General features: G+C 39.4%; 2 protein-coding genes across 2 annotated transcripts in view; both read right to left on the bottom strand.

The window, feature by feature from the left end:
• Positions 1-775: 775 nt before the first annotated feature.
• On the bottom strand, positions 776-12210 carry LOC115167140 (mucin-5AC-like). Its single transcript, XM_029721259.1, is given in 32 exon segments — positions 776-879; positions 882-1340; positions 2029-2289; positions 2384-2427; positions 2775-2922; positions 3128-3256; positions 3494-3650; positions 3775-4014; positions 4134-4313; positions 4454-4564; positions 4651-4789; positions 4907-5058; positions 5258-5358; positions 5480-5518; positions 5629-5678; positions 5843-6095; positions 6302-6428; positions 6527-6621; positions 6728-6892; positions 6992-7129; positions 7253-7322; positions 7619-7729; positions 7925-8063; positions 8225-8342; positions 8578-8703; positions 8805-9018; positions 9144-9250; positions 9344-9434; positions 9913-10027; positions 10168-10429; positions 10512-10574; positions 12048-12210. Coding segments are annotated over 32 exon segments (4524 nt in total). The 5' UTR covers positions 12121-12210; the 3' UTR covers positions 776-832.
• A 3711-nt stretch (positions 12211-15921) lies between these two features.
• LOC115167596 (mucin-5AC) overlaps positions 15922-25494 on the bottom strand; it is a 34837-nt gene continuing 25264 nt past the window's right edge. The window contains exons 32-50 of the mRNA XM_029722176.1: positions 22529-23630; positions 22148-22389; positions 21833-22004; positions 21334-21581; positions 20947-21130; positions 20670-20859; positions 20300-20478; positions 20137-20206; positions 19916-20046; positions 19544-19578; positions 19079-19247; positions 18832-18930; positions 18676-18716; positions 18283-18405; positions 17936-18034; positions 17563-17691; positions 17221-17260; positions 16983-17106; positions 15922-16670 (exon numbers count right to left, since the gene is read on the bottom strand). Of these exons, the coding sequence (XP_029578036.1) occupies positions 16463-16670; positions 16983-17106; positions 17221-17260; positions 17563-17691; positions 17936-18034; positions 18283-18405; positions 18676-18716; positions 18832-18930; positions 19079-19247; positions 19544-19578; positions 19916-20046; positions 20137-20206; positions 20300-20478; positions 20670-20859; positions 20947-21130; positions 21334-21581; positions 21833-22004; positions 22148-22389; positions 22529-23630 (3585 nt within the window). The 3' untranslated portion in view covers positions 15922-16462. The remainder of the gene's footprint in view (positions 16671-16982; positions 17107-17220; positions 17261-17562; positions 17692-17935; positions 18035-18282; positions 18406-18675; positions 18717-18831; positions 18931-19078; positions 19248-19543; positions 19579-19915; positions 20047-20136; positions 20207-20299; positions 20479-20669; positions 20860-20946; positions 21131-21333; positions 21582-21832; positions 22005-22147; positions 22390-22528; positions 23631-25494) is intronic.

Here is a 25494-nt window from a genome sequence, read left to right as displayed (position 1 = left end):
GGATGTAGATGGACTTGTCTCAATTGTGGTTTCTTCAACTGTTGTAGTTCCACCTGTGGTAGGTGTAGTTGTTGTGGCTGCAAGTGTAGTTGTTGTCAAAGTGGAGGGACTGGAAGTTATGTTAACTGGCCCTGTTGTTTCTTCACCTGTTGTTTTGGGTTGTGATGTTGAGGTAGAGGTTTCAACAATTACAGTGGTGGAAGTGGTTGTTGGGCCGGTGGTGACTTCTTTAGGTGGCTTTGTGGATGTAGATGGACTTGTCTCAATTGTGGATTCTTCAACTGTTGTAGTTCCACCTGTGGTAGTTGTAGTTGTTGTGGGAACAATTGTAGTTGTTGTTAAAGTAGTGGGATTGGATGTGATCACTACTGGACCTGTTGTTTCTTCACCTGTTGTTATGGGCTGAGTTGTTGAGGTAGAGGTTTCAACAATTACAGTGGTGGAAGTGGTTGTTGGGCCGGTGGTGACTTCTTTAGGTGGCGTTGTGGATGTAGATGTAATAGTCTCAGTTGTGGTTTCGTCACCTTTTGTAGTTCCACCTGTGGTTGGTGTAATTACTTCTGCAGTTGTTGTGGTTGAAGTTGTGGGATTGGAAGTAATGCCAACTGGCTCTGTTGTTTCTTCACCTGTTGTTGTGGGCTGTGATGTTGAGGTAGAGGTTTCAACAATTACAGTGGTGGAAGTGGTTGTTGGGCCAGCGGTGACAATCTTAGGTGGCTGTGTGGAATTTTCAGTGGTTGTATATGTAGTTTCCTCTGCAGTTGGTGTGTGTACCTTTGTAGTTGTGATTGAAGTTGAGGGCTGTGATGTTGAGGTAGAGGCTTCAACATTTTCAGTTGTAGATGATGATGCTGTGGTGTGTGTGAATATCCCAGATGTAGTTGTTTTGGTAATTTGGGAGTGAGGCTCTGTTGTCAATATTCCACCTGTCATGACTGATTCTGTTGTTGTTGAGGGCTTTGTTGTTGATGTTAAAGGCCACAATGTACCTGTAAAGTAAGGTAGTGTTTTTGTAATTGACGCAATCGAAGTCACTGAAGGTTTGGTGGTGACATGTGATGTCGTTGTTGCGATACCAGTGGTGACTACTTTAGGTGGCTTTGTAGATGTGATCGTCTCATTTGTGGTTTCTTCCTTTGTTGAAGTCTCAGCTGTGGTCGATGTAGCTACTTCTCCACTTGTTGAGGGTACCATAGTTGTTGTAGTTACAGTTGTCGGGTTGGGAATTGTGACTGTACTTGATCCTGATGATGTAGTTGAAGGATTTAATGATGAACTTGTGGTGATTTTAGGTGTCAACTCCATTGTTGTGGAAGACCAAGTTGAAGTAGATGTTGGTTCTGTTTTTAAAAAAGATACATCTTTAGTTTACTTGGCCTGAAAAATTACATTTTAATTTACCAAATAGCTTACATTTACAATTCTTAAGTTTAACATTTGAATTAAACTTAACTAATCATTACCACCTTAAGGTCTTCACGGGTCCATCCAAACCCAAATACTCAAGACCCCACCCGTGACCCTAGCTGCTGGGGTCTCGTTTACCCTGGTTTGGGTCGATTCCTGTTTTATTGTCATTAGCTCTCGGGTCTTTGTAAGTACAGCTGATAAACCTGAGTGGACCCAATCAAAGCTCTGCATAGCCTATAGCATATTTAATTTACGCTAATAAGGTACATTTTCATACTTATAGAAGGCAACATATAGTCCTTATTGTTAAACAGTGTAGAAACTTGGCTGATAAACGTAATTTGTCTGACACTCGGGTCTAATCGGGTTTGACCGAGACCCAGGTCTGGTTGTCGTTGGGTTTGTGTATAATTGTTCTTGTATCCGTTCGTGTCCGAGTTTGATTGTCCTCGGGTCCATTCGGGTCCGGGGCCAACTTTTTGGACTTCGGGAATACATTTACTAACACCTTACATACCAATTGATATTAATTGCCATCAAGATTGCCATTTATAACTATGGTATTTAGAAAACATGTGGCTGGACTTTAATCATTCATTGAAGAGTTTCTCTGCTTACCAGGTGTTGAAAAGTGGAAGACAGTTGTGGGCTTTAGTGTTGTCGTAGAGGCCTGTGTTGTAGTTGCATGGACAGTTGTTGTGGTCAGAGGGGAAGTTGTAGTTGGTACTGGAGTTGTGGTCACTTGACAAGGGGAAATGTTCCTGGTAATGGTTCCGTTCGCGGCGCAAACAGCAACAATGCAGTTACCAATCCCATCTGTTGTATTGTAGAGGGTTGCTCCATATGGGTGTTGTTTACCATTATGCAAGCATGTACAAACTACAGGGGGGAAAGTATTTTACAATTAGATTCAATCAATGTTGCTTTGGTCATTGCTAAATATGTTACTTTAATTTGATGATGTCATCCTTACCATTTACATCATAACTGCAGCTCACTCCAGTCATTGTGCAGGTGCTTAAAAAGAAGAACAATTAGTTAAACATTGAAATTATTCACAGGTTCAAATTAAATAGATATAAATGTTTTGTTCAAAATACTAGTAAAGAGGTACGACTAGTCAGGACTTGGTAATAAAGTAAGTTGTGAAATCCATGGGGAGCAGGGCACGTTTTCAGATTGTCATACAACCATAATTGGCATCACTATGGAAAAACTAGCATGACCCTTCCAATCTTTGCCAAACCCCTAACCTCTTCCCCAGAATTAATATAACACAGAATACCTGATACTTTCACAGTTAGAACATTCAGAAAATGCTCTGAAATAGCACAGGTACTGTGAATTGAATGATTTTAACATACCATCTTTCACAATTTGGTGCCGGAAGATTCTGTCCATTGGTGTACTGGTTTCCTTCATAGTCAAAGCAGCCACATTGTTCCCTCACCACACACTTCATTGTCTCCTCATTGAAGTAAGGTTGTGCCGCAGGACAGTTAGGATAGCAGCCTGTAATAAGCATAATAGCCAAGAGGTTACAAAAGGTCAAGTCTTGTTAAGGATAACAGTAGTCAGTGTAAATGTAGCCTGAGGCTGCTCAGACACACAGCATGTATATTTATAACCATTGTCGGAGTCAGTTCCAATTGCAATTGTTATTCAGAAATAATATACAAAATGAGACAAAATATGAGTTAAACGGTCATATCCCTACCTTCCAATGCTGGAATTAAACTAGAACAGTCTCCGGAAGGGTTTCTGCAGGTCTTCATACACTGAGCTCCACATGCCTTGTAGTGCCACTCACATTCTCCAGTGGGGTTGTAGTAATCACAGAACAGTGCTGTATGTGGTGGACAAAATATGGTGGTCAAAAGCGTTTTCATTATTTGAACTAGAATAATGATCCCTTTCCATGATAAACTGTCCTATATGATAATGTGTCAACCTGGTCCAGAATTGAATTGACAAGCGCCTTAATGTAGTTGAAAATCACGTTCCAGACCAGAATTAAACATTTTTCAATTCAACCTTGATTTTACTCAGCTCAGACTTCACTGTTGATTGTGAAGAAACTTACGGCAAATTCGAGGGGTTCTCCAGGCTATGCAGGCTCCAGCTTCATTGCAGGCCTTTGCATAAGCTGCCACTGCTGTACAGAAGCACTCACAGTCTCCACCACTGTCACAAGCACATGAGTCTCTCACACAAGCATCGTAGTAAGGAGAGGGGTCCACCTTAAAAGCACAGCAATGTGTTGTAAGATATACAGAAGTTGCACGGTGAAGTACATTTCTTTGTCCTCAAAAGACAAATCCACATATCTTACTAGTAGTATATCCTAGTTGAACATATCCATACCTGGTTCTGGCAGGCTGTGAAGACATCGCTCTTAATGATGCTGCATTGTTTCTGGGCCCAAGACGCTCTGTACGGGTTGGAGGTACATGGGTGCACTACAGCGGATACACTTGGGCAGCTTGATGAAACTTTCCAGCTGTTTCCAAATTCCACCGGATCAACAACTGTCGCCTGGGCTCTAGTGGTGAAGTCATTGTTTGCGTTGCCATCATAGTTTCCACACAGACCACACACTTGCCCCTGAAGAAAAGAGATCATGAATTAAAATGATTGACTTGGCAGGGTTATACAAAAGTCTCGGTAATATCAGTTTTGACTGAATCCTGAATTAATTTCTTCATCAGAGTGTCTTAATGTACCTGGTATTGTGGGCTCAGCTTGATAAAGAGACTGGTCTTCTTGTCCCACATGAGGATTAGACCACTTTTGACTTCAATAACCAGATAATTCCCCAGAAGGCTGATCTGTTTAGGAAACTGCTCTTCTGGAGTACTCCTGACAACTTGAGCGGTCCCATCTGCCAATATGAGCTCACTGGTCTGAAGAAGGAAAATATGTTTTCATACATAACTTGGTCTGAAATCGGATCTCAAGTTGATGTTTGGTTGATGATTTGTTGATTGTTCTTTACACGAGGGATGGAATGTACAGTATTGTGTGAAGTCAAGTTGCTCATTACCCCCAGGAAGAGCTTGATGGTCTTGGAGCAGGTGGTGCCTTTAGTTCCACAAGGAACGTTCTCAGTGAGAACTCTGAAGCTGCCACTGCCATTAGTATTGCCACAGTAGTCCTGTGCGAAAGGAAAATATTCTTAATATGTTTAAAATTCACACTTTTCAATGCTGATACAATTCTACCAAATAAAGAGACACAAACCTGAATGAGAGTGTATTCACAGTTTCCATTAAAGTTGAACCTTTTCTCATCAAAGGTGATATAGTGACCCTCTCCGTAGATTGCACAAACTCCATCACAAAGATGTGTGGTACACTGCCATTGTCTGTCCTTGCAAGTACTGTGAACAACACACACATAATGTCACAAAAATTGCCTGACATTTTTTTCGTTATTTGTAAGTCTGTGTTCTTTATGTTTTCTCCCCCCTGAGGTGTAAGACACAAAACAGGCATACCATGTATTGCAGTCAACCTTAAGAGTCTCTCCAGCTTGGTAAGTAGCTCCATTGTGAGAACAAGGACAAAGTTCCTCCTTGATGCAGTCTCCGTTCCCATCAGACACCAGTCCGGTGGGGCACATACAACCTGATGTGCACTCTGTGCTGATCTAAAGGGATTTAACAAAATGCATACATAAGTCATGGCAAATTAAAGAGATATGGACTATGTTTTTGTATACCGGGGGAGGAGGGGGGTGGGTATTTGACATAATTGAGATTCTCAAAAGTTTTTGTTCTGTCAACACAAAACTCAGTATAATAGTTACAGTACGTGACAATCCCATTTAGAGTGAATGAGGGACTCACACAGGTCATATCCAGAGTTTTGCAGCTCTTCTGACACTCAGAACCTGAAGCTCCTGGAGGTGCAGTTGAGCAGTTGAAGAAAACCATTGGCAGTGTGCATACTGGGGATATATGAGAATACAAGTAAAAAAAACTATTTTCAATTCTCAAACAAGCAGAATATAATTATCATATATCCAGAAATATCCACATTCATCATCATAATTAATCACATTGTCTTACATGAATTGCTTGAATCCTCTTGGTTCATTTCAAATGTACCTGTTTTGTGAAGGATGCATGTAAAGGGTTAAATCATATTGAGCCATATATTTTATTAATACATTAATAAATTAAATTAATAAATTGTAATAAAAGATCATAAAACTTACTAAATAGTCTTGCTCCCCCAGTGCAACTCAGTGTCCCTTGTCTGCAAGTACTATAAAATAGTTACAGTATTAATAGTTATAGTTAGTAAGATAATCAAATGAACAGCAAATATCATTATGACATAATTTAATACACAGTTTTGAATATATCCATGAAGTTTCATTTATATTTATTTTGGTCTCCTAACTTTATACGTATGAGCGAGGTGCTTACCAGGTGGCACCGTCTCTGCTGATAGTCTCTCCTGCAGGGACCACCGAGCCCTTGTCATAGCAGGGACAGTTGGTGGGGGCAACACACTGGCCAGCCTCGTCCATGTAGGTGCCCTCTGCACAGCCACAGCCGTCCACCGGAACAAACTCCACCTGGCAAGATTGGTCTGTCATGCTCAGGGAGCGGCAGGTGCGTCCACAACTGGTCATGTTGTAGGTATAAACTGTTTGACTGGGACAGGTGGCGAATTTATCTGAGAAAAGTCATTAGACATGAGTAGTATTAGCAAGATATTGGTTTCCTTATATCTTTGTATTTGTGCAGTTATTTCTTCAGGTTATTTGTACTTAGTAACTACTGTTGTTGTTTCAGTAAAATCATTCTATTCTAATCAATTTTCAGCACTCATTATAATGACACATTGCGAGAGGTCTCCATGGCTTCGTGCGGCCTACTCACTGCAGATAGTGTCTCTCCAGCCGCTGAGCTGGATACCCTTGGCAGCACAAGCATGGACATAAGAGGAGACGGCAGCACACATGCAGTCCTCACTCTTCTCACAGTTACAGCTGTCATACATACAGTTCTGTTGGAAAAAGAGTCAAAGTGTGTCAAGACTATAACCTCATCACATAAGGGTTTAATGGTTTTACTTTGCGATCGTATCCTTTTTAACTAACTTACGGTTTTGTAGGTGTCAGGTCTTATTTCAGAATGGCAAGGGGAGAACACTCCTTTAGGATCTGATAACATGGAACACCAGTGCTGGGCATATTTCTCTGTGAAAAAGACAATCATCATTTCCACATACGCATATACTATCTTATATAACTTTGTTATAATCATTCAACAAGTGATTCATCTGTAGGCTTATTAAATACGTACCATTTTCGATGCTCAAACTGCAGGGGTTTTCAAAGCTAGTCTTGACATCAGGGCAGCTAGACATGGTCTTCCATGTGTTGGCAAAAGCTACAGCTGTGCCCTCCACCAATCCACTGATGACTCTGAACTCATCTGCCTGAACGTCATTGTAGTTTCCGCAAAGGCCTGTGGAAAATAATTGAAGCCATATGATGTTATTAGATTTTTATGAATAGAGATACTGAAGAAAAAGGTATGAAACTGGTGGATGAATCTGAAGCATACCACAGGTTGTTCCTTTGTAGGATGAGATGGCAGTTATGTAGATCTGCATAACTGGTGAAAGCTGGATCTGAAGTTGAACTCCAAGAGTTGTCTGGATAACAATGTAGAATGAGGAGGGCTTGAAGACGGTCACTTCAGCTGCAATACATTAAATAAATAGAGGGACACCATTAAGGCTTCATCTTGTGAATATAAATGACATGGAGTTCATGCACTGATCCACACTACAATTTAATTTGGCATTACAATGGATTATCTCACCTGTATAGAGCGGGAGCTGAGAAAGAATCTGATTTACAAAAACACTTCCACATGACTGGACTCGGATGACCTGTGAATTAGATAAGATAATGGATTCTATAAAATTCTAATTGGTTCATATATGTTTATTGAACAATCCCCTCTAGACACAAACATTACCATGCATGAGCATTTTAAAAGATTGCAAACAGCCCAGCAATAATTGCCAAATCAGGGCAGTTTTAAAGAAGGTTATTGTGTGTGTAGTCAAAAAGGTTTAGGGACATTTATTTGCAAGCCAGTATAATTATCTTCAAGAAGTGGTTTTGTTTGGAAATGAGTTCATTGTGTTATTTTCTCTGAAACATATTTGGAGAGTTGCCTTACAGTGGATCTGCTGGAGAGGGCTAGGGTAACAGCCCTCATACAGGTCTGAGTGTCAGTCAACCCACACTTCACAATGTCTCCCAGCACGGTGAATTCAGTTCCATTGCATTGCTGAAAGAAAACCAGCATGAGTTTGAAGGAAAAAACATGAAACGAGAGTGACTCGTTTGGACCCATTTCTACGTCAACATATGGCTTGAGGAAAAGCTATTTTACCTTACCTTTTCACCTTAGTTTGCACTGAAAACGTATCAAGAGTTTCTACTTGCTTCTATTGCTTTGCTAAACTGCACCACATGCACTGACCTTGGTCAGAATGTACGAGCAGTCCCCATGGAAGGTGTAGGCTTTCCCATCATAGGTGTTGATGTGGGATCCTCCCTCCACAGAGCAGGTCCCAGGACAGTCCTTGTCTGTACAGGCCCACTGACCACCAGCACAGGTGCTAAAGGGAACATTTACAGGCTCATCTCACAACTGCATTCATACAGTATTTATAAATATTTATGATATAGTTTCTATAGTCACAATGTAGATTTTGGCATGATTCATGAAAATGAGGCATGGGATATGTGATGTTTAAATCAGATGATGTACTTGGCCTACCATTCTTTACAGTTGCTGGTGTAAGACTCTCCAGATTTGTATACTTGTCCAATGTGGACACAGAGGCATTCACTCATTGGAATGCAGCCACTGTTGCTGACATCATCAAAAACAGTACCTATTTGGTGAGAGATCAGGCAGAATTAAGTAGATTTAAGTTATTCTAATGTGTTCTTTACACAGAGAACTTCATTGACTCGAGAAAGTAACTGAGTGAAACATCCAATATTTACTTATTTCATTATCAAAGACTTTTGCACACATTGACATAAAAGGCATAATGGGTAAAGGTGTGGTGTTTTCAGGATGTGCTTAAGGTTAACTTGTACAACAGATTTGAACCTGTGTGGTACCTAGAGGACAGAAGCAGCCGTCTGTACAGTGGTCTCCACACAACTGGCTGGCTTCTGGGTTGGAGCAGGTGTCAACACAGGGGCTTCCACATTCCTGGTACTCCATGTTGAAGGGACATGTCTTATCTGAGAAAATAAACATTGTGATTAACTGTTTCCTTAAAATAGATTGTGAACATGATCATTAAGTGTTTGGTGGGCATATTGAAGAGTATCTGCATGCTTACAACAGAACTGTTCAGTCCTCCATTGCTGGGGCTTCCCCCCTGCATGAACACACTGACGGGAGTACTCTGAGATGGTGTTGCACAGGCAGAAGGAGTTGGTGCTGTTATCACAGTGGCACAGGTCTGCAAGGCAGGTCTTGCTGAAGGAGTCCACGTCCAAATAATTAGCACAGCTACTGAAAGCTGCACTGGAGAACAGCTGCTGACAAAATTCCTACAGAGACAAACCACAAAAGGTTACCATATAGAAAACATTTGTTGGATCACATGGAATAATTGCCATTTCTAACTTCTATTAACATTATTTTGTATTCTTCTTCTATGGTTTGAATTTGATACCTCATCTCCACAACTCTCCACAGAAGTTAGCGTAGGCTCCTCACAGACTTCCAGAGGGCCATCCAGTTTCCAGAGGTTTCCATAGTCAGAGCTAGAGAGTTTCCCACCTGCAACAACACAAACATTGACAATTAGCTTTTCCACCTACAGTATGTAATGTAGTTACATTTCAGTTTTGGACATTTCTGAAATTATTTTACCATTGATGATGAACTCGTTATATGTTTGGACTTCATTGAAGTCACCACACAGTCCGCAGGTCTGGTTTCTGTACTTCTCGTTCATTTCAATCTGTAGAATGACCAGATACAATGTGTTTTGTCCACAAAATCTCATCCTGTTCAGCACCATTCACGTGTTCAGTCTTGGCTATCCTCCATGTCTATAACCTATCTTTTTGTTTGTCTTATATTAGGGAGTGACAGAAAATGTAATTCAAATCTACAAATATTTGCAAACACTTCATCAAATAAACATTGGAACATTAGCCTGTGTGTGTATAGCCTATACATCTTCACATATCCTGTTTAATTCATCCTCGTTCTTCAGCTAATTCTGCCTTTCAATATTAATATTTTAGGAGGGGAGTAGACAGTGCTTCAACCAACATGAGACAAGGAGCAGCAAAAAACAGGTGTCTCTCACTCACGATCAACTGTTGATCATTGCCATTGAAGGCAAAGTTGATATGCTTTTAATCTAAAGAAAAATGTAATATTATTAACTAATCCACCATTGAAGAGGAAAATTAGAAAAGCAGGTATTTTACCATTAGGGAGTCATCCTTGTTCCAAACAGCAACCAGCCCCAGTTTGGCTACGACCTTCACATTGGATGTAGTCTTCACGATGCTGACTCCAGACAAGCTGAACGGCAGGGTCACCCTTCAGGAGGAAGAAGATGTTTAAAGGTCATCCAATACATTATGATTATAATTATTATTAAATTCCGGAATGTAGCACATAAAATCCTCAAGAGAGGTGCTTGCCGAATGGCGTATCAGTCAAATGACAGGGAAACTCACGTCTGCCCATTGACCACAACAACACCCTTGGATAGCTCCACCACTACACCATCCAGCTTCATGGTGATCTTGCTAATGGTGGGCTGGTTGTCCACCACCTGCCGCCTCATCTGGATGTTGAAAGCCTCATAGCTGCTCTTACACAGTGAGGTCACAACATGGTTGCAGGTGGAGGGGAGCTGGAAAAAGTCCCCGTCGAAGGTCTTGAAGTGGTAGTTACCCCATGTGCTGCAGACCTGGTCATTGTGTGAGGCATTCAATCCTGAGGGACAAGGAATACAAACGTCAGTTCCTTCGTAGCGTATTGATGGATTTATTCAGTGTGCATTCTGTCAGTCATTTACCTGAAAGTGTGGGTATCGTTGTGATCATTGTCGGGATGATTGTTACACTTGTGGTGGGGCTCACTGTAATAAAAGCAATTCATGAGTATTTTAAAATATTATATGTACATTCCGGATGGAGTTCAATAACTGCAGATATAGATTGTTGCATTGCGCTTTTAGAAGTGTATTTGATTTGCACAGCAGTATGTCCAGACGAAGGGACATTTGAAGCATGATGTGACCCATTCAATATTTACGGTGAACCTAAGGCTCAATTCAATCCGTATCGCCAAAGTTAAGCGCTATTGTGCAATTGAATTTTAATGGGAATGTTCCTGCGTTCGCAGAGTTTGCGTTCATGGTAAACACTGCATATGTCGGCTCAATTGGAAATTACTTTCACATTTCAACTACGACGATAGGGATTGAATCGAGACCCTAGTTTACCAAAAGCTGCATGGTTAATGTGGCACTTCATTTCACTTGACAATTGAGTCAAACAGCTGCAAGGGGATAACAATTTTAAAATCAATGTTTGAGGGTCAATCTTTTGTGCCTGAACTACTTTGATGTTCTATGAATTGCGTAGGTGTGGTCAAAGCTTTTGGAATGCTCAGCCCTGGCTGACAGGTCATCCGACACATGCAACGGGCCTGAAGATTCCTTAATCAAGTGTCATCTGCTTTGTAAACTAAACACATTGAATTCCGATGACAGTTCAGTTCCTATTTTACATATTTAGGCATCACATTTTTCCTGTCAGTATTATTTGAGTAATATCAGACATACTTACCACAACTATTATTTTAACAATATACATTTGAGTTTTTGTCTGTATTCTGTTCTTGTTTTCATTCCCAATCAAAAATTGTATTAAACACACCCATTGTGGGGAGTGCTTTATGTATTTATAACACTATAAACTATGCTACAACCACTCATGATAACAATCACAAATGATAATGATTTCTACAGATTTTCAGATTTTTCACCACAAATGTGTAACATTTTCAAATTTAGACAGAAACAATCTCATAAACAAATGTGTATAAGGAACAGAACTAGGATGAAAACGTAAATGAATAATGTAATCATATGATTGTAGTAAATGAGAAAAAAGGAAAACCGTTATTACTGATTGAGTAAAAACTGCTACTGTATGCCTACTGTTGAATTCTTTCAAATGCATGTATAATACATGTAATCCCTTTTCTGTGTGTTAGTAAATTTCTGAATAGCTAACACATGATTTTTTTTACATAATGAGATTTTACATAAAATATATAGTGTATGTTATCAAATCTGAAAGTGACCTAATCATACTAAACTTGTGGTTACAGCTTTTAAAACCTATCGACCTGCTGAGTGTCAATAATCGTAATCATTTGGCGTTGTCCTGAATATTTACTATTTGTAATTAACAATCAGTCTGATTTATGAAATAATATGTAGATTTTACAGATTTGTCAGACTTTTAAAAATGTAGAATAATTATATTATAGTAATAATCAGAACAGTTTTTGATTTATGCAAATGAATGAATATTCTACCAACCTGTTTGTGTTGATTTGATCAGTAGTGCCAGGCATATCAGCCTCCATATCGGTGTATTCTTGGTTGTCCCCATGGTGATCCTGTGGGTCGTGAACAGGTCCTACACAGGTGATATGAGAGAGGTGCTTAGGATGGATCTGGTTTTTATAACCACCTGTATTTGAGGAGGGACCTTAAAGGTTAACACAAAGGTGGGGCCACAGGTTAAACATGACTCAATGACGACTTTAAGACTTGAATGTTCTGTCTTATGAGGTTTTTTAGTACATTAAGCATGAGCATTTACATACAGATTTAGCTATTTTTATTAAGTATTCTATTATTGGGATTAGTTGTGTACCCCTATTGTTATTATAAACTCAGGGGGTTCATAATGTCCTTTATTATAGACCTACACATCTATATTGCGCAAGAGAAGTTACTTAATAGTCTGTGATTTCCTTTTTTACAGGGAGAGGTGTTTTCCTTCCTCATTCAGTATCTATCTCAGGCAGCATCTTCACTCCAGTGGTTTAAGCTTTTGATATTTGGTATTGTATTAGGATCCCCATTATCCCAAATGCAGCAGATACTCCTCCTGGTGTCCACAACACAATACATGTTTTTTTCTTTATGTAATGTATATTTTAATGTATAATTACAGATACATTCATAATAAATAAGTAGTGAGGTTTGATAGAACAAAATGGTGTATCTCCACAGCCATCAAAAATTCAGCCAATGTATAGCGGATTAATAATACATTAATCCACTCTATTGGCTCAGTATCTTGAGCACACATTGTCCAAATGCAAACATTTGTCTCTCTGCTGTTGCTCAAAGGAGCGATCGGGCTAATTGTATTCATAGTTAGTATTCATGGGCTAGTGTGACTCACCGAGCTGATCCAGGAACTGCATCCTGATTAAAAATATATATATATTAAATTGAAAATAATTTGTAAATAATTTTAACACACTAATGTGCATTTTTGCACAACTATTGTAAGTATTATTTCACAACTATTATAACGTTAATCACTTCAGCTTTCTCATATGCCACTAAGTCTATCAACAGTATCAACCTATTCTTTTTGGGGTGTTTTTAAACTAAACAGGAATAACTAGTTTGTATATAGCATATACAGCCCATGCTGTTGCAAAATTAACTTAGCTTTAGTAACATATTAACATTGTTTATATTTCATAGCATATCTATGTTTTCCAAATTCATGTTTGAAAATGTAACTTTTTTAACTTTTTTGTCAAATGTTCCCTGTTCATTTGATGGTTGTCCTTTAAGGCTTATAGTTATTGTTAAGATTAGACATACCTTCAAACCCTCACTTTAAGCATACATTTTAAAAACGTCAATATGTTACGTGTCTCAACATAAGATGTGCCATTTTTTTTTACAACATGTAAAATATCACACTAAATGACCAGAAAGTACACATTTGACTAAAAACCCATTAAACAAGTTTGCTATACCTGCATGCCTTTCTATATTTCATTTTACATTGATACTAACTTATTTTACCACCGATGTACATGTAACTGCCAAAATAAAGGAATCACTTGAGTAAATGAGGGATACAAATTGAAATGCAGGTGCTTCCACACAGATGTGGTTCCTGAGTTAATTAAGCAATTAACATTCCATCATGTTTAGCATGGTGTGTGTGTGTGTGTGTGTGTGTGTGTGTGTGTGTGTGTGTGTGTGTGTGTGTGTGTGTGTGTGTGTGTGTGTGTGTGTGTGTGTGTGTGTGTGTGTGTGTGTGTGTTTCAGTCACCAGATCTCAACCCAATTGAACACCTATGGGATATTCTGGAGCGGAGCCTGAGACAGTGCTTTCCACCGCCATCAACAAAACAACAAATTATGGAATTTGTCATGGAAGAATGGTGTTGCATCCCTCCTATAGAGTGCCAGACACCTGTAGAATTTATGCTGAGGCGCATTGAAGTTTTTATGTTCTAAAGCCCAATTAAGACACTTTATGTTGGTGTTTGCTTCATTTTGGCAGTTCTGTCAAGCCAAATCCTGCTTGGGTTTAGTGGTTTTCCTGCCATGAATGTAACACATTAAATATTGTACCGTCAGTTGATCAACATTTGTGGAAGAATTGCCTTTTTTTATGAGGTCAATCATGTAATTTTTTTTTATCATCCATTGCTGATAGAGTCGACCTATGTGTGAAATGATCATATCTGCATATGATTGTCTACATTAATCTGCTATAGGGTTGAATCTGTTGCAAGTTTGTAGGTTAGTACTTTTTGTATCTGACACATCTTTACATTGGACAATGGAATATTTATAGTGGTCAATCTGGAATTCATACAGAGCTCAAACCTCACTACCGTACCTAGGGCGCTCTTCCAAAATGCTATTGACTGATTTATGACTGATAATTGGCCCAGCCTTTAAATGTCTTTCACACTGCCTAGGCTAAGGCATATGCTCTTGTGTCTACACCCCAGGTGGTTTCTTTCCAAACAAAGCCTTCACTGACTGAATAGCCTATCCATCCTTCCCCACCCATCCCCACCTAGGTCTTGCCAGAGGCTGTGTGCGGCTCCACCTTACCCAAAGGCTTCAACAATGTTTGATGATTTTAGCAGCTCTGGGTTGCGTATTTGGCTGCTCTATCGTCATAGCTATACTTGGTTTTTGTATAGGACCATTATTACACAAGCTCTGGGTAAATAGATTGAGGTTGAGAGTAAACTCAATTCAGCATATAGAAGTAATATTATACAACGCAAGTTGATGAGCACTCTGAATAACTCAAACAAACTGTGATGACTTATGGGTGACAGCTTAATGTTAAGTGTAACTAAAGGTTAGATTGTTGTAGGTTGATACAGGAACCTTTATGAAAAAGTAAGTGTAATATTATAACATGTTGAATAGAGTGGGAGAAATGACTCAGGATTAACTTTCCAGGGTGGAGCACACAGTTGAGCAACATATGTTTACTGTTTTATTGGCTATATAGGCTAGTAAAGAGAAGTTCCCTAACAACACTATGTTTGAGAAATGTTTACATAAAAAAATATATACATTTGCTTAATTATTTGACTATTATATTATTATATTATATTAATAGGTATTTTACTGTCCCTGTTCTAATTATGTCACACATAGGACCCACTTTCTGTGAGCTCAGAGTTCCTTTTTGATGACTTGGCAGCAAGTATACAGTGCCTGGAGCTGGGTAAAACTAATAAACAGTCCTAGTATTATGGCCTTTGGGCAATGGGGTCCCTATTAAGTTGACCCTTCCTGTTCTACTGCATACTTTTTATCTCACAGGAATGTTTGCCTACATAGGTGCGACTTTCAATGTTGATTCAGCGTCAATACAATTAGCCTTGAAATGTGTATCTAATCCACTCCACCTCAAGGCATAATCTTCTAAAAATCTGTCTATCCTGCCCATAGCACCACACTGACTTTTATTTAAATAAATTGTATGTTTTTGAAAATCATTCTCTTTCAGGTAAGGGGCTTCAAAAAAACTGTAGAAAGTATTTTTCCTTTTAAACAGCTCTTAAGCCTCAACTAACTAAAAGATGTCAGCAAAATGTCATTTTGGACACCAACACTTGTTGTGCCAGTTGTAGACAAGTCAGTATAACATGATCATGCTATAAAGCAGGCAGAGTGCTATTTTCTATGATATTAGTTTTGATTTGAATCAAGTCTATTTCACATTTTGTCTGATTGTTGTGAGGCTATAACATTGGTAAGATACAAGTAAGTCATCTGTAACAGTGGACTGGTTATAATAGCAAAATAGTTATTTAATTCCCCCCAACTAAGGTGGGAACCTTCCCATTTCTGTTCACGCAGTTTGACAAACACTATCAAAAACATTTGAAAGAAATCATTGAAGTGCATAATACTTTATTACATTTTCATCTTAGAGGAATAATAAAGTATCTTTAGTACTGTATAGGGAGGAGCACAGGGTCAGCCACAGACCTGTCCCTGGATATATCTAGAGGTTAGCTAAGTGCGTTACTCAAGGACCACAGTAGGAAGTGGCGCCAGGGATCTGAAACCAGAAACCTTTAGATTACTGATCCGTTTCTCTAACCTAACACCAACTCAAATTTAAATAAGTGTTTTGACACTTTGAATTGTGGTTGTTTATCTGGAAGAGGATAAGCCATTGTTGAACTGGGTGTCTGCAATCAAATATTTCCCAACTTAACTTCAAAAGGAATGAAAACAAGAACGTGGTATATATGAATAGCCTGTTGCCAACTTTATTTATGTGTTTTGAATGGCTAAAATAAAATTAAAATTGAATAAGAAGCTGAAACTATTTCTCCTACGTTTAGCAGATTACTTTGTAGGAAAGTGAACAAGTTCAATAGAAATAGAAAACGAATCTAAGCAGTAAAGGGATGGTAGTGGAGAGTCATTCATCTTCTCCTGCGTCGTGACCTTGTGACCTGGGTCGCCTCTGGGGTCACGCATTCTGTCCTCTGGCAGCCACATTTATTGATGTGGATGTAGGAGTGGTTGAACTTTGATCCGTCTGGGCAGATCATCTCCACTTCCTTCTTGGTGGTGGATACTTCCCGGCAGCAGGTACAAGAGCGCTCCATCATGTTGGCCTCAAGAGAATACCTGAAAACAGAAAGGAGAGGCGATGTCATTATGTGGAAGTAATGATGGTAGCAGTTGTAATTATATAACATTGGCTGCGTTTACACAGGCAGCCTAATTCCGATCTTTTGACCAATCAGATGAGCTCTTTTGACAATAATTGGGAAGAATATCAGAATTGGGCTGCCTTCGTAAACACAGCCATTGTAACATAACATATTAGTGAAAATATAATTTGTAGTTTGCATTTAGACAGGCAGCCCAATTCTGTTTAATTGGGAGGATTAATGTGTTAGTGTTCCTGAAATATTTAGGAATGATCAAAATACTCACATGGCGTAGGTGCCACAGGATCCACCGCATGTTGTCACTTCCACCTCATTTGCAGACTTGCAGCCATTGCTGTTCAGGTACACTTTTCCCTTTGTCACATTGCATGGCTTATATATTGGAATACCTGCACACAAAAGTGACAATTTCAAAAGCTAAAATACTTTTTTCAATGCATGATAAAGGGCAAGAATGATTTACAAATGTCTATCAAAAAGGATGGTGTTAAAAAGACACTCACAGACATGGCAGCAACCATCTGGCGCAATGACTTCAGTTCCCTTAAAAACAAGAAAATGGAAGAAAAAACAAGAACATTTTTAAGTCACTGACGTAGCATTTACCAAACTCACTCCACATGTTTTTCAGTGCAGTGTTCTTGCACTGTTCACTTTAAGCAGCAGGTGTCAATAACCTCACATAAATACACAGTAGGTATACTATATTAAGCAACAGGCCTTGGTCTGAGCGACTGGGCATATTTAAACTGTATTTCACAAGTATGAATTTGCACATTGTCCAGTTTTTAAATGGGCTAGTTTCCAAGACCCAGATAATTTGCCAGATAGTTATTGGAACGTACGTTTATGCAGTCTTCTGGGTGGAAGTCAGGGCACACAGTCTTAGCCTCAATTGGGATGAATTGGTCCATAATCTTTACGCACTCAAACTTGAGACACTTGTCTCCAGATGGTATCCAGACAGAACCAGGCTATAGAGGTGAGAATGTGAAATATATCAACAGGAGATTCTTCAAATGATATAAGATAAGATATACTATATCATTGGTAAGATAGTTATTTTGTGTAACACTTGAGTACTAGATAAAAATTTCATGTTGCTCTTTTTAAATAATCAAGCGAAATAGGACTGATATGTTTTATGAATTGTTAAAAAAAAAATACAATTTGCGAATCTGTGCGAGAGATAAATAATGCTGCCTGCTGCTATTTTACCTGAATAGTGTGTGTGGTATTATCTGGCAGCATAACCACACAGCTTGTCTGTACACACTTCCCACAACACTGCCCAGGAACAGCTTGATGATCATAACCCTGAAAGGAAGAAAACAGACCAGAGAGGAGAAAATCGTTATGATGTGCACATGATCTCTCTTATACCAATGTGTGATCCTGGTAACTCACTAGTAAATTACACTTATCCATTAGTAGCCCAATAGTGGACACAGAGGAATCAGTGTTATTATAATATTTTGACATGGATAAGGACTCACATTACACAAAGTTTGTTGAATTACATAATGAGGCCAAAGGGTGTCGATGTGTCAATGGCGATCACTTACCTGCTGGCAGTGAGTGTCACATTCAGTAGGTTGACAGTCAATGATATGTAGATGGGTTTGGGCATCCACCCTGTCACCACACACACAATTCTTACACTTGTCCCCGTGAACATTGGCACCAGGCTGGAATGAGAAAATACAATATTTCAATGGAAAATCTATGAATTGAGACGATTTTTTTTTGTCCTATCTAATCTCATACATGGATTGACCAAAAAATATTGTTGGCACCCTGATAGCTTAATGAAGGTATTTCTTTAATTTAACTTATTTTTTTATTAACGTATGCAAGTAAAATAACATTGTCCTCTTTTATTAAGTTACATTCAAAAGTGTTGATAATTTATAAGTGGTGGGACTGGCCAAATAACATAGCATAGAATGCATTCGCACCTGATATTCAGTGTTGTTAAACACACAGACATCCTTTGGCACTGTGGGGCAAAGAACATGGATAATCATTCAAAACTGCAACTAACATGTTGGGATTTCTATAATATCCACAAATACTGTACACGCACACTCAAGCACATGCAGATGCATACTCACCGCATTGATAAGTTGGGCAGCAGACTCCCATAGTTGCATCTGTCTCGAATCCGACTGGACAAGTTATCTTGGAAGTAGAGCATCGTGTGACATCACACTCTGTTTGGAAAGAAAAAAACTATTGCTTCAAAAAATCATGCAAATGGCCACATTGGTTGCATATATTAGGTAATCACCAAAAATGTAAATGTTTTTACAGAGTTGTTCCAAAGCCCCCATAAAGAGCATATTATCCAAAGTCACTCACCGCATTTGTCCTTTTGACAACAGTCAACGGTTTCAACGACCTTAACTTGGCCCTCCTGATCACAGGTGAGAGGAGGCTGGTGTTGGCATGCCACAGGCTGGCACTGGATTTCCAGACTGTACGGGTCACACACACAATCCTGGCAGTTGCTCACCCAGGTCTCATTAGCCTGCAATGAGGAACAATTTAAGCACATCAAGGTTTGTATGGATCCTACCAGTACAAAGTTCAATCATTCAGTTTGTGGAATCATAAATTACTGAAGCGCTTTGAGGTTCTATGAAAAGCACTATAGAAATGTAATACATTATTATTATTATTATTATTATAGTTATTATTATTGCATACATTATTATACATGATTGTCAAAAGTGAACTACCCACATGATGTTAACGTGTATATCAGAAATTAATAGTTTTTCTTCCCTCCTAAAACCTGTGAGTGAAATTCAAACACAATTTTACCTCTTTCCATTCTCCATTTGGCAATGGGCAAATATCTGATGAACCAAAGAGAAAAAAAATACATTAAAAACAAAGTCATTGAAGTCCATTCCACGACTTTGTTTTGATAATGTACTGTATGTACCGGAATCACTTGATGAAATCAATATCAATCAAAATAAACCAAAACCCACACCATTGAAGTATCTGTGAAAAATGCTGTGGACATTTTTTTTTTTTTTTTTTTTTACAAATAGGTAAACCAGTAGCAATGAACAATTAACACTTTGTGCTTCCCAAAGTGAAGGTCAGCAGGATGTAGCTTCTATCACAGCACAATACTTTAAGTCACCACACCCTTAATATACAATGCTGTTATTTGACCATTCTTACCACAGCTGGGGATACAGTAGTTTGAGCTGGAACTCATCAAAGTGGTACCAGGCGGGCAATAGCATCCCTCCAATTGTATATCTCCCATGACGCTGAACTCATTTTGAGTCTGGATGAATTTGAAATTGTACCTGCAGAGATATTCAAAAAAGTTTCAATAGCTGAGAGACTTTTCCTAATCGTTATACCCACCCACTGAACAACAACAGCATTATACATACCAGGCATTACAGGTTGGTTCAACTTGTGGACCGCAGGCATTATAAACCTTGGGTTTCTCGCATGTGAAGTCTGTAGCGGGTGAGATAAAAAGGTTAATAACCAATAAGCTACATCATAGAGAGGCTGTCTGAGCTTTATGGTCTTGCGGAGTCACCTACTTACCACATTGTCCATTTGTATAATTTCTCCACTCAATACAGACTCCTGCTTGTGCACATGCATCAGCATAGGTCTGCAAGCTGGTGCAGCCAATGGTAACATCATCCATATAACACACATCAAAGATACATGCCACAATGAATGGCTCGTAGGGGATTATCTTATGGCAACTCTCAAAGACCCTTGAAAAGACGTCACGCTTCAGTTAGAGTAGATACTTAAATATGTTAATTCACTTTGTTTTGTCATCAGGCTTTGTCAAATGATTGCCGTGTTTTAGTATGTCAAGTTATTGTTCGCACTGAGATTATTCTGATTGAGAGGTTATCGATACTACAGAGGAGATTTATTGTGAATACTAATTGCTACTTACTTGCTTTGAATGAGATGACAAATGGGTGGATCGCAGCCTGGTGGTTGTGTTGGTGTCAGCTCTGGTGGTGGTGTGCACTGACTGTTATTGTGGTCAGCAACATGCCATTGGTGTGCCATGTCTGGACAAGATGAATCAATAGTCCCATTTGGCAAGCGGCAGTCATCTGTCCGGTTGTTGTCACATGTACCTGAATAAGATTGAAAACCATCGTTAGACAATGAGACATCATGGGGTAATCATGGTAACAGAGTGACCATAAAACACCTGTACCCACCACACTGTCCCTCAGTGTTGCCACTGAACTTGTCCCAGGGCAGGTATATGCTAAACATAAGACCAGTGAAAGACACCTTGGCATTAATTGCTGGTATGACTAAAAGGGTTTCAATTCCGTTGTCTGTGATGCGGAAGTCCTTGGTCTCATATGCTGGGATGATGCGTTGCTGGTTTACATAAATCTAAGTCAAAAATATTAAGAGATAGACAAAATGGTTACAATAATTTATATACCCAATATTTCCTATATCTAATACATAGAGGAAGTAAATCCATCTTAAATGAAAGCTAATCAATATTTAAGCTAATCGAAAATCTAATCTCTATTATAGGAAAAACAACAGAAAATGTCTTGAACATACAGTATTTGAGATATTTTAATTACCAGACTTGTGAAAACTCCATCAACATCCTTCTTGGTCATGAATATCTTGTAAGATTGGTAATAAATTGTCAGAGACTGAGGGCAGGAAAGTCCATCTGGGGCATCACAATAGTAATTGTCGATTACCACACTGAAGTTGTACTTTGGCAGGATTTCTTTGACCAAGACGTAAGAACAATTTCCTTGGAAGCCATAGTATGTTCCATCAAAGGTGACATAGTGAGGGTCTCCCCAACCATAGCAGATACCTTAGTAAGAAGAGAACAATTAGCATTTAGAAGGACACGGATATGGAATGTTTTATTGCTAAATTAATAGTGTGGTGCTGAAATGTTTCCAATGTGAGACATTCGTATACATTTACTGCTATTAACTATAAGATAACGCTAAACCAGTCAACAGTAAGGATTCTTTTTCAGATTTTGAACTAAAATCAATAGTAAAAGTGGATTTTGTGACACAAAGAATAAACACTTGTTTTAATTTGTTGTGAACTTACATTGACACTCATAGTGGAAACAGCATCCAGATTCGTCATACACTTTGATTGGAGGATAGTTATTTTCACATGCTATAGGCTTCGGAGTCTCACAATGTACATGCTCATAGATAACTTTCCCGTTGGCACATGTTCCGTTGGTGCACTGGTTATGTTTCCAGGTGTCACCATTCTACAAACACAGAAAAGTATTAGGCTTACAGGAAATGTATACAAAATCATTCAATTCTTTTTTTTTTATTAATCACGCTTTTGTAAATAATAATTCCTATGGAATGTTTCCAAAAAAGTTATTATCTATAGAAGAGATAATACCTGTTTTGGAGGATGTTCATGGGGACAGTGTTGCTCAGATGGAAATTTTGGGGTGGTGGTTGGTCTTTCTGTCGTATGTGGTATTGTTATTGTTGGGAGCAGTGTAGTGGTGGGTGAAGTAGTAGTAACTGGGGTAGTTGGAACACCACATCTGACGGAATGGACTTCTACTTTGCAAGTCTTGTTGCAGAGACCAATGTAGCACCATCCATCATGGTCAGAGACATTGTAAACAATTGAGCCTGAAAGAATTTTGAAGAGTATTACATTTTGTACAATTTAACATGTATAATTCAATATAAATTGAACATTACTAATGGTTGAACTAATGGTAATATACAAAAGGTTTCGATTGTGAATAGGTGGAAAATAAAAACTTACCAACGGAGAAATAACGATGATTGAAAAGGCAAGAACAAATAAGGTGTTCAGTGGATGGAGATGTTGGTGTTGTCGTTCTACCAGTAATTACAGGAAATGAGGTTGTAGGAAAAGTACTAGTGATGGGTGGCTGAGTTGTTGTTGTTACTGTCGTGGGAACCAATTCTGTGGTGGTTGGGATGAGTGTTGTGGGAGGACATTGACAACATTTCACTCGTATCTCATAATCGAAGCACTTTTGCTGAAGATCTTGCTTATTGTTTTTACAAATCAGTCCAACGGATGGATTGCAAGTCACGTCTTGGCCAAGCTGAGAGATCTGAAGTCCAGGGTATTGTTTTGCTCTACATTCAACTGCCTCTGGAGCTGAGCAAATGTGATAACCACTGGCAATGATGTTCTTAATGGATTCATTATCTCCACCTTCAGAGCCAGAGGTTGGCCCACCAAGGTTGATCCAGTCTGACCAGACACAACTTTCTTCACCATTGCACTGGGTAGTTGATACTCCTGTTGAGGTTGATGTAGGAGTAGAGGTTGGAGTTGTAGTAGTGGTGGAAGGCAGAGTTGTTGTTTTTGTTGTAGATGTAGCTGTCGAAGTTAAGATTGTAGTAGTGGGTGTAGGAGTGGTGGTCGAAGGAACTGTTGTTGTTGTTGTTGTTGTTGTTGTTGTCGGGATGTGTGTTGTGGGAGGACATTGACAACATTTCACTCGTATCTCATAATCGAAGCACCTTTGCTGAAGATCTTGCTTATTGTTTTTACAAATCAGTCCAACGGATGGATTGCAAGTCACGTCTTGGCCAAGCTGAGAGATCTGAAGTCCAGGGTATTGTTTTGCTCTACATTCAACTGCCTCTGGAGCTGAGCAAATGTGATAACCACTGGCAATGATGTTCTTAATGGATTCATTATCTCCACCTTCAGAGCCAGAGGTTGGCCCACCAAGGTTGATCCAGTCTGACCACACACAACTTTCTTCACCATTGCACTGAGTAGTTGATACTCCTGTTGAGGTTGATGTAGGAGTAGAGGTTGGAGTTGTAGTAGTGGTGGAAGGCAGAGTTGTTGTTTTTGTTGTAGATGGAGCTGTCGAAGTTAAGATTGTAGTAGTGGGTGTAGGAGTGGTGGTCGAAGGAACTGTTGTTGTTGTTGTTGTTGTTGTTGTCGGGATGTGTGTTGTGGGAGGACATTGACAACATTTCACTCGTATCTCATAATCGAAGCACTTTTGCTGAAGACCTTGCTTATTGTTTTTACAAATCAGTCCAACGGATGGATTGCAAGTCACGTCTTGGCCAAGCTGAGAGATCTGAAGTCCAGGGTATTGTTTTGCTCTACATTCAACTGCCTCTGGAGCTGAGCAAATGTGATAACCACTGGCAATGATGTTCTTAATGGATTCATTATCTCCACCTTCAGAGCCAGAGGTTGGCCCACCAAGGTTGATCCAGTCTGACCACACACAACTGTCTTCACCACTGCACTGGGTAGTTGATACTCCTGTTGATGTTGATGTAGGAGTAGAGGTTGGAGTTGTAGTAGTGGTGGAAGGCAGACTTGTTGTTTTTGTTGTAGATGGAGCTGTTGAAGTTAAGATTGTAGTAGTGGGTGTAGGAGTGGTGGTCGAAGGAACTGTTGTTGTTGTTGTTGTTGTCGGGATGTGTGTTGTGGGAGGACATTGACAACATTTCACTCGTATCTCATAATCGAAGCACTTTTGCTGAAGACCTTGCTTATTGTTTTTACAAATCAGTCCAACGGATGGATTGCAAGTCACGTCTTGGCCAAGCTGAGAGATCTGAAGTCCAGGGTATTGTTTTGCTCTACATTCAACTGCCTCTGGAGCTGAACAAATGTGATAACCACTGGCAATGATGTTCTTAATGGATTCATTATCTCCTCCTTCAGAGCCAGAGGTTGGCCCACCAAGGTTGATCCAGTCTGACCACACACAACTTTCTTCACCATTGCACTGGGTAGTTGATACTCCTGTTGAGGTTGATGTAGGAGTAGAGGTTGGAGTTGTAGTAGTGGTGGAAGGCAGAGTTGTTGTTTTTGTTGTAGATGGAGCTGTTGAAGTTAAGATTGTAGTAGTTGGTGTAGGAGTGGTGGTTGAAGGAACTGTTGTTGTTGTTGTTGTTGTTGTTGTTGTCGGGATGTGTGTTGTGGGAGGACATTGACAACATTTCACTCGTATCTCATAATCGAAGCACTTTTGCTGAAGACCTTGCTTATTGTTTTTACAAATCAGTCCAACGGATGGATTGCAAGTCACGGCTTGGCCAAGCTGAGAGATCTGAAGTCCAGGGTATTGTTTTGCTCTACATTCAACTGCCTCTGGAGCTGAGCAAATGTGATAACCACTGGCAATGATGTTCTTAATGGATTCATTATCTCCACCTTCAGAGCCAGAGGTTGGCCCACCAAGGTTGATCCAGTCTGACCACACACAACTGTCTTCACCATTGCACTGAGTAGTTGATACTCCTGTTGAGGTTGATGTAGGAGTAGAGGTTGGAGTTGTAGTAGTGGTGGAAGGCAGAGTTGTTGTTTTTGTTGTAGATGGAGCTGTCGAAGTTAAGATTGTAGTAGTGGGTGTAGGAGTGGTGGTCGAAGGAACTGTTGTTGTTGTTGTTGTTGTTGTTGTCGGGATGTGTGTTGTGGGAGGACATTGACAACATTTCACTCGTATCTCATAATCGAAGCACTTTTGCTGAAGACCTTGCTTATTGTTTTTACAAATCAGTCCAACGGATGGATTGCAAGTCACGTCTTGGCCAAGCTGAGAGATCTGAAGTCCAGGGTATTGTTTTGCTCTACATTCAACTGCCTCTGGAGCTGAGCAAATGTGATAACCACTGGCAATGATGTTCTTAATGGATTCATTATCTCCACCTTCAGAGCCAGAGGTTGGCCCACCAAGGTTGATCCAGTCTGACCACACACAACTGTCTTCACCATTG

The sequence above is a fragment of the Salmo trutta genome, chromosome 29 (assembly GCF_901001165.1).
Source record: "Salmo trutta chromosome 29, fSalTru1.1, whole genome shotgun sequence".
Lineage (NCBI taxonomy): Eukaryota > Metazoa > Chordata > Actinopteri > Salmoniformes > Salmonidae > Salmo > Salmo trutta.
The sequence above is the reverse complement of the archived record's forward strand: the minus strand, read 5'-3'. Positions and strand labels throughout refer to the sequence as shown.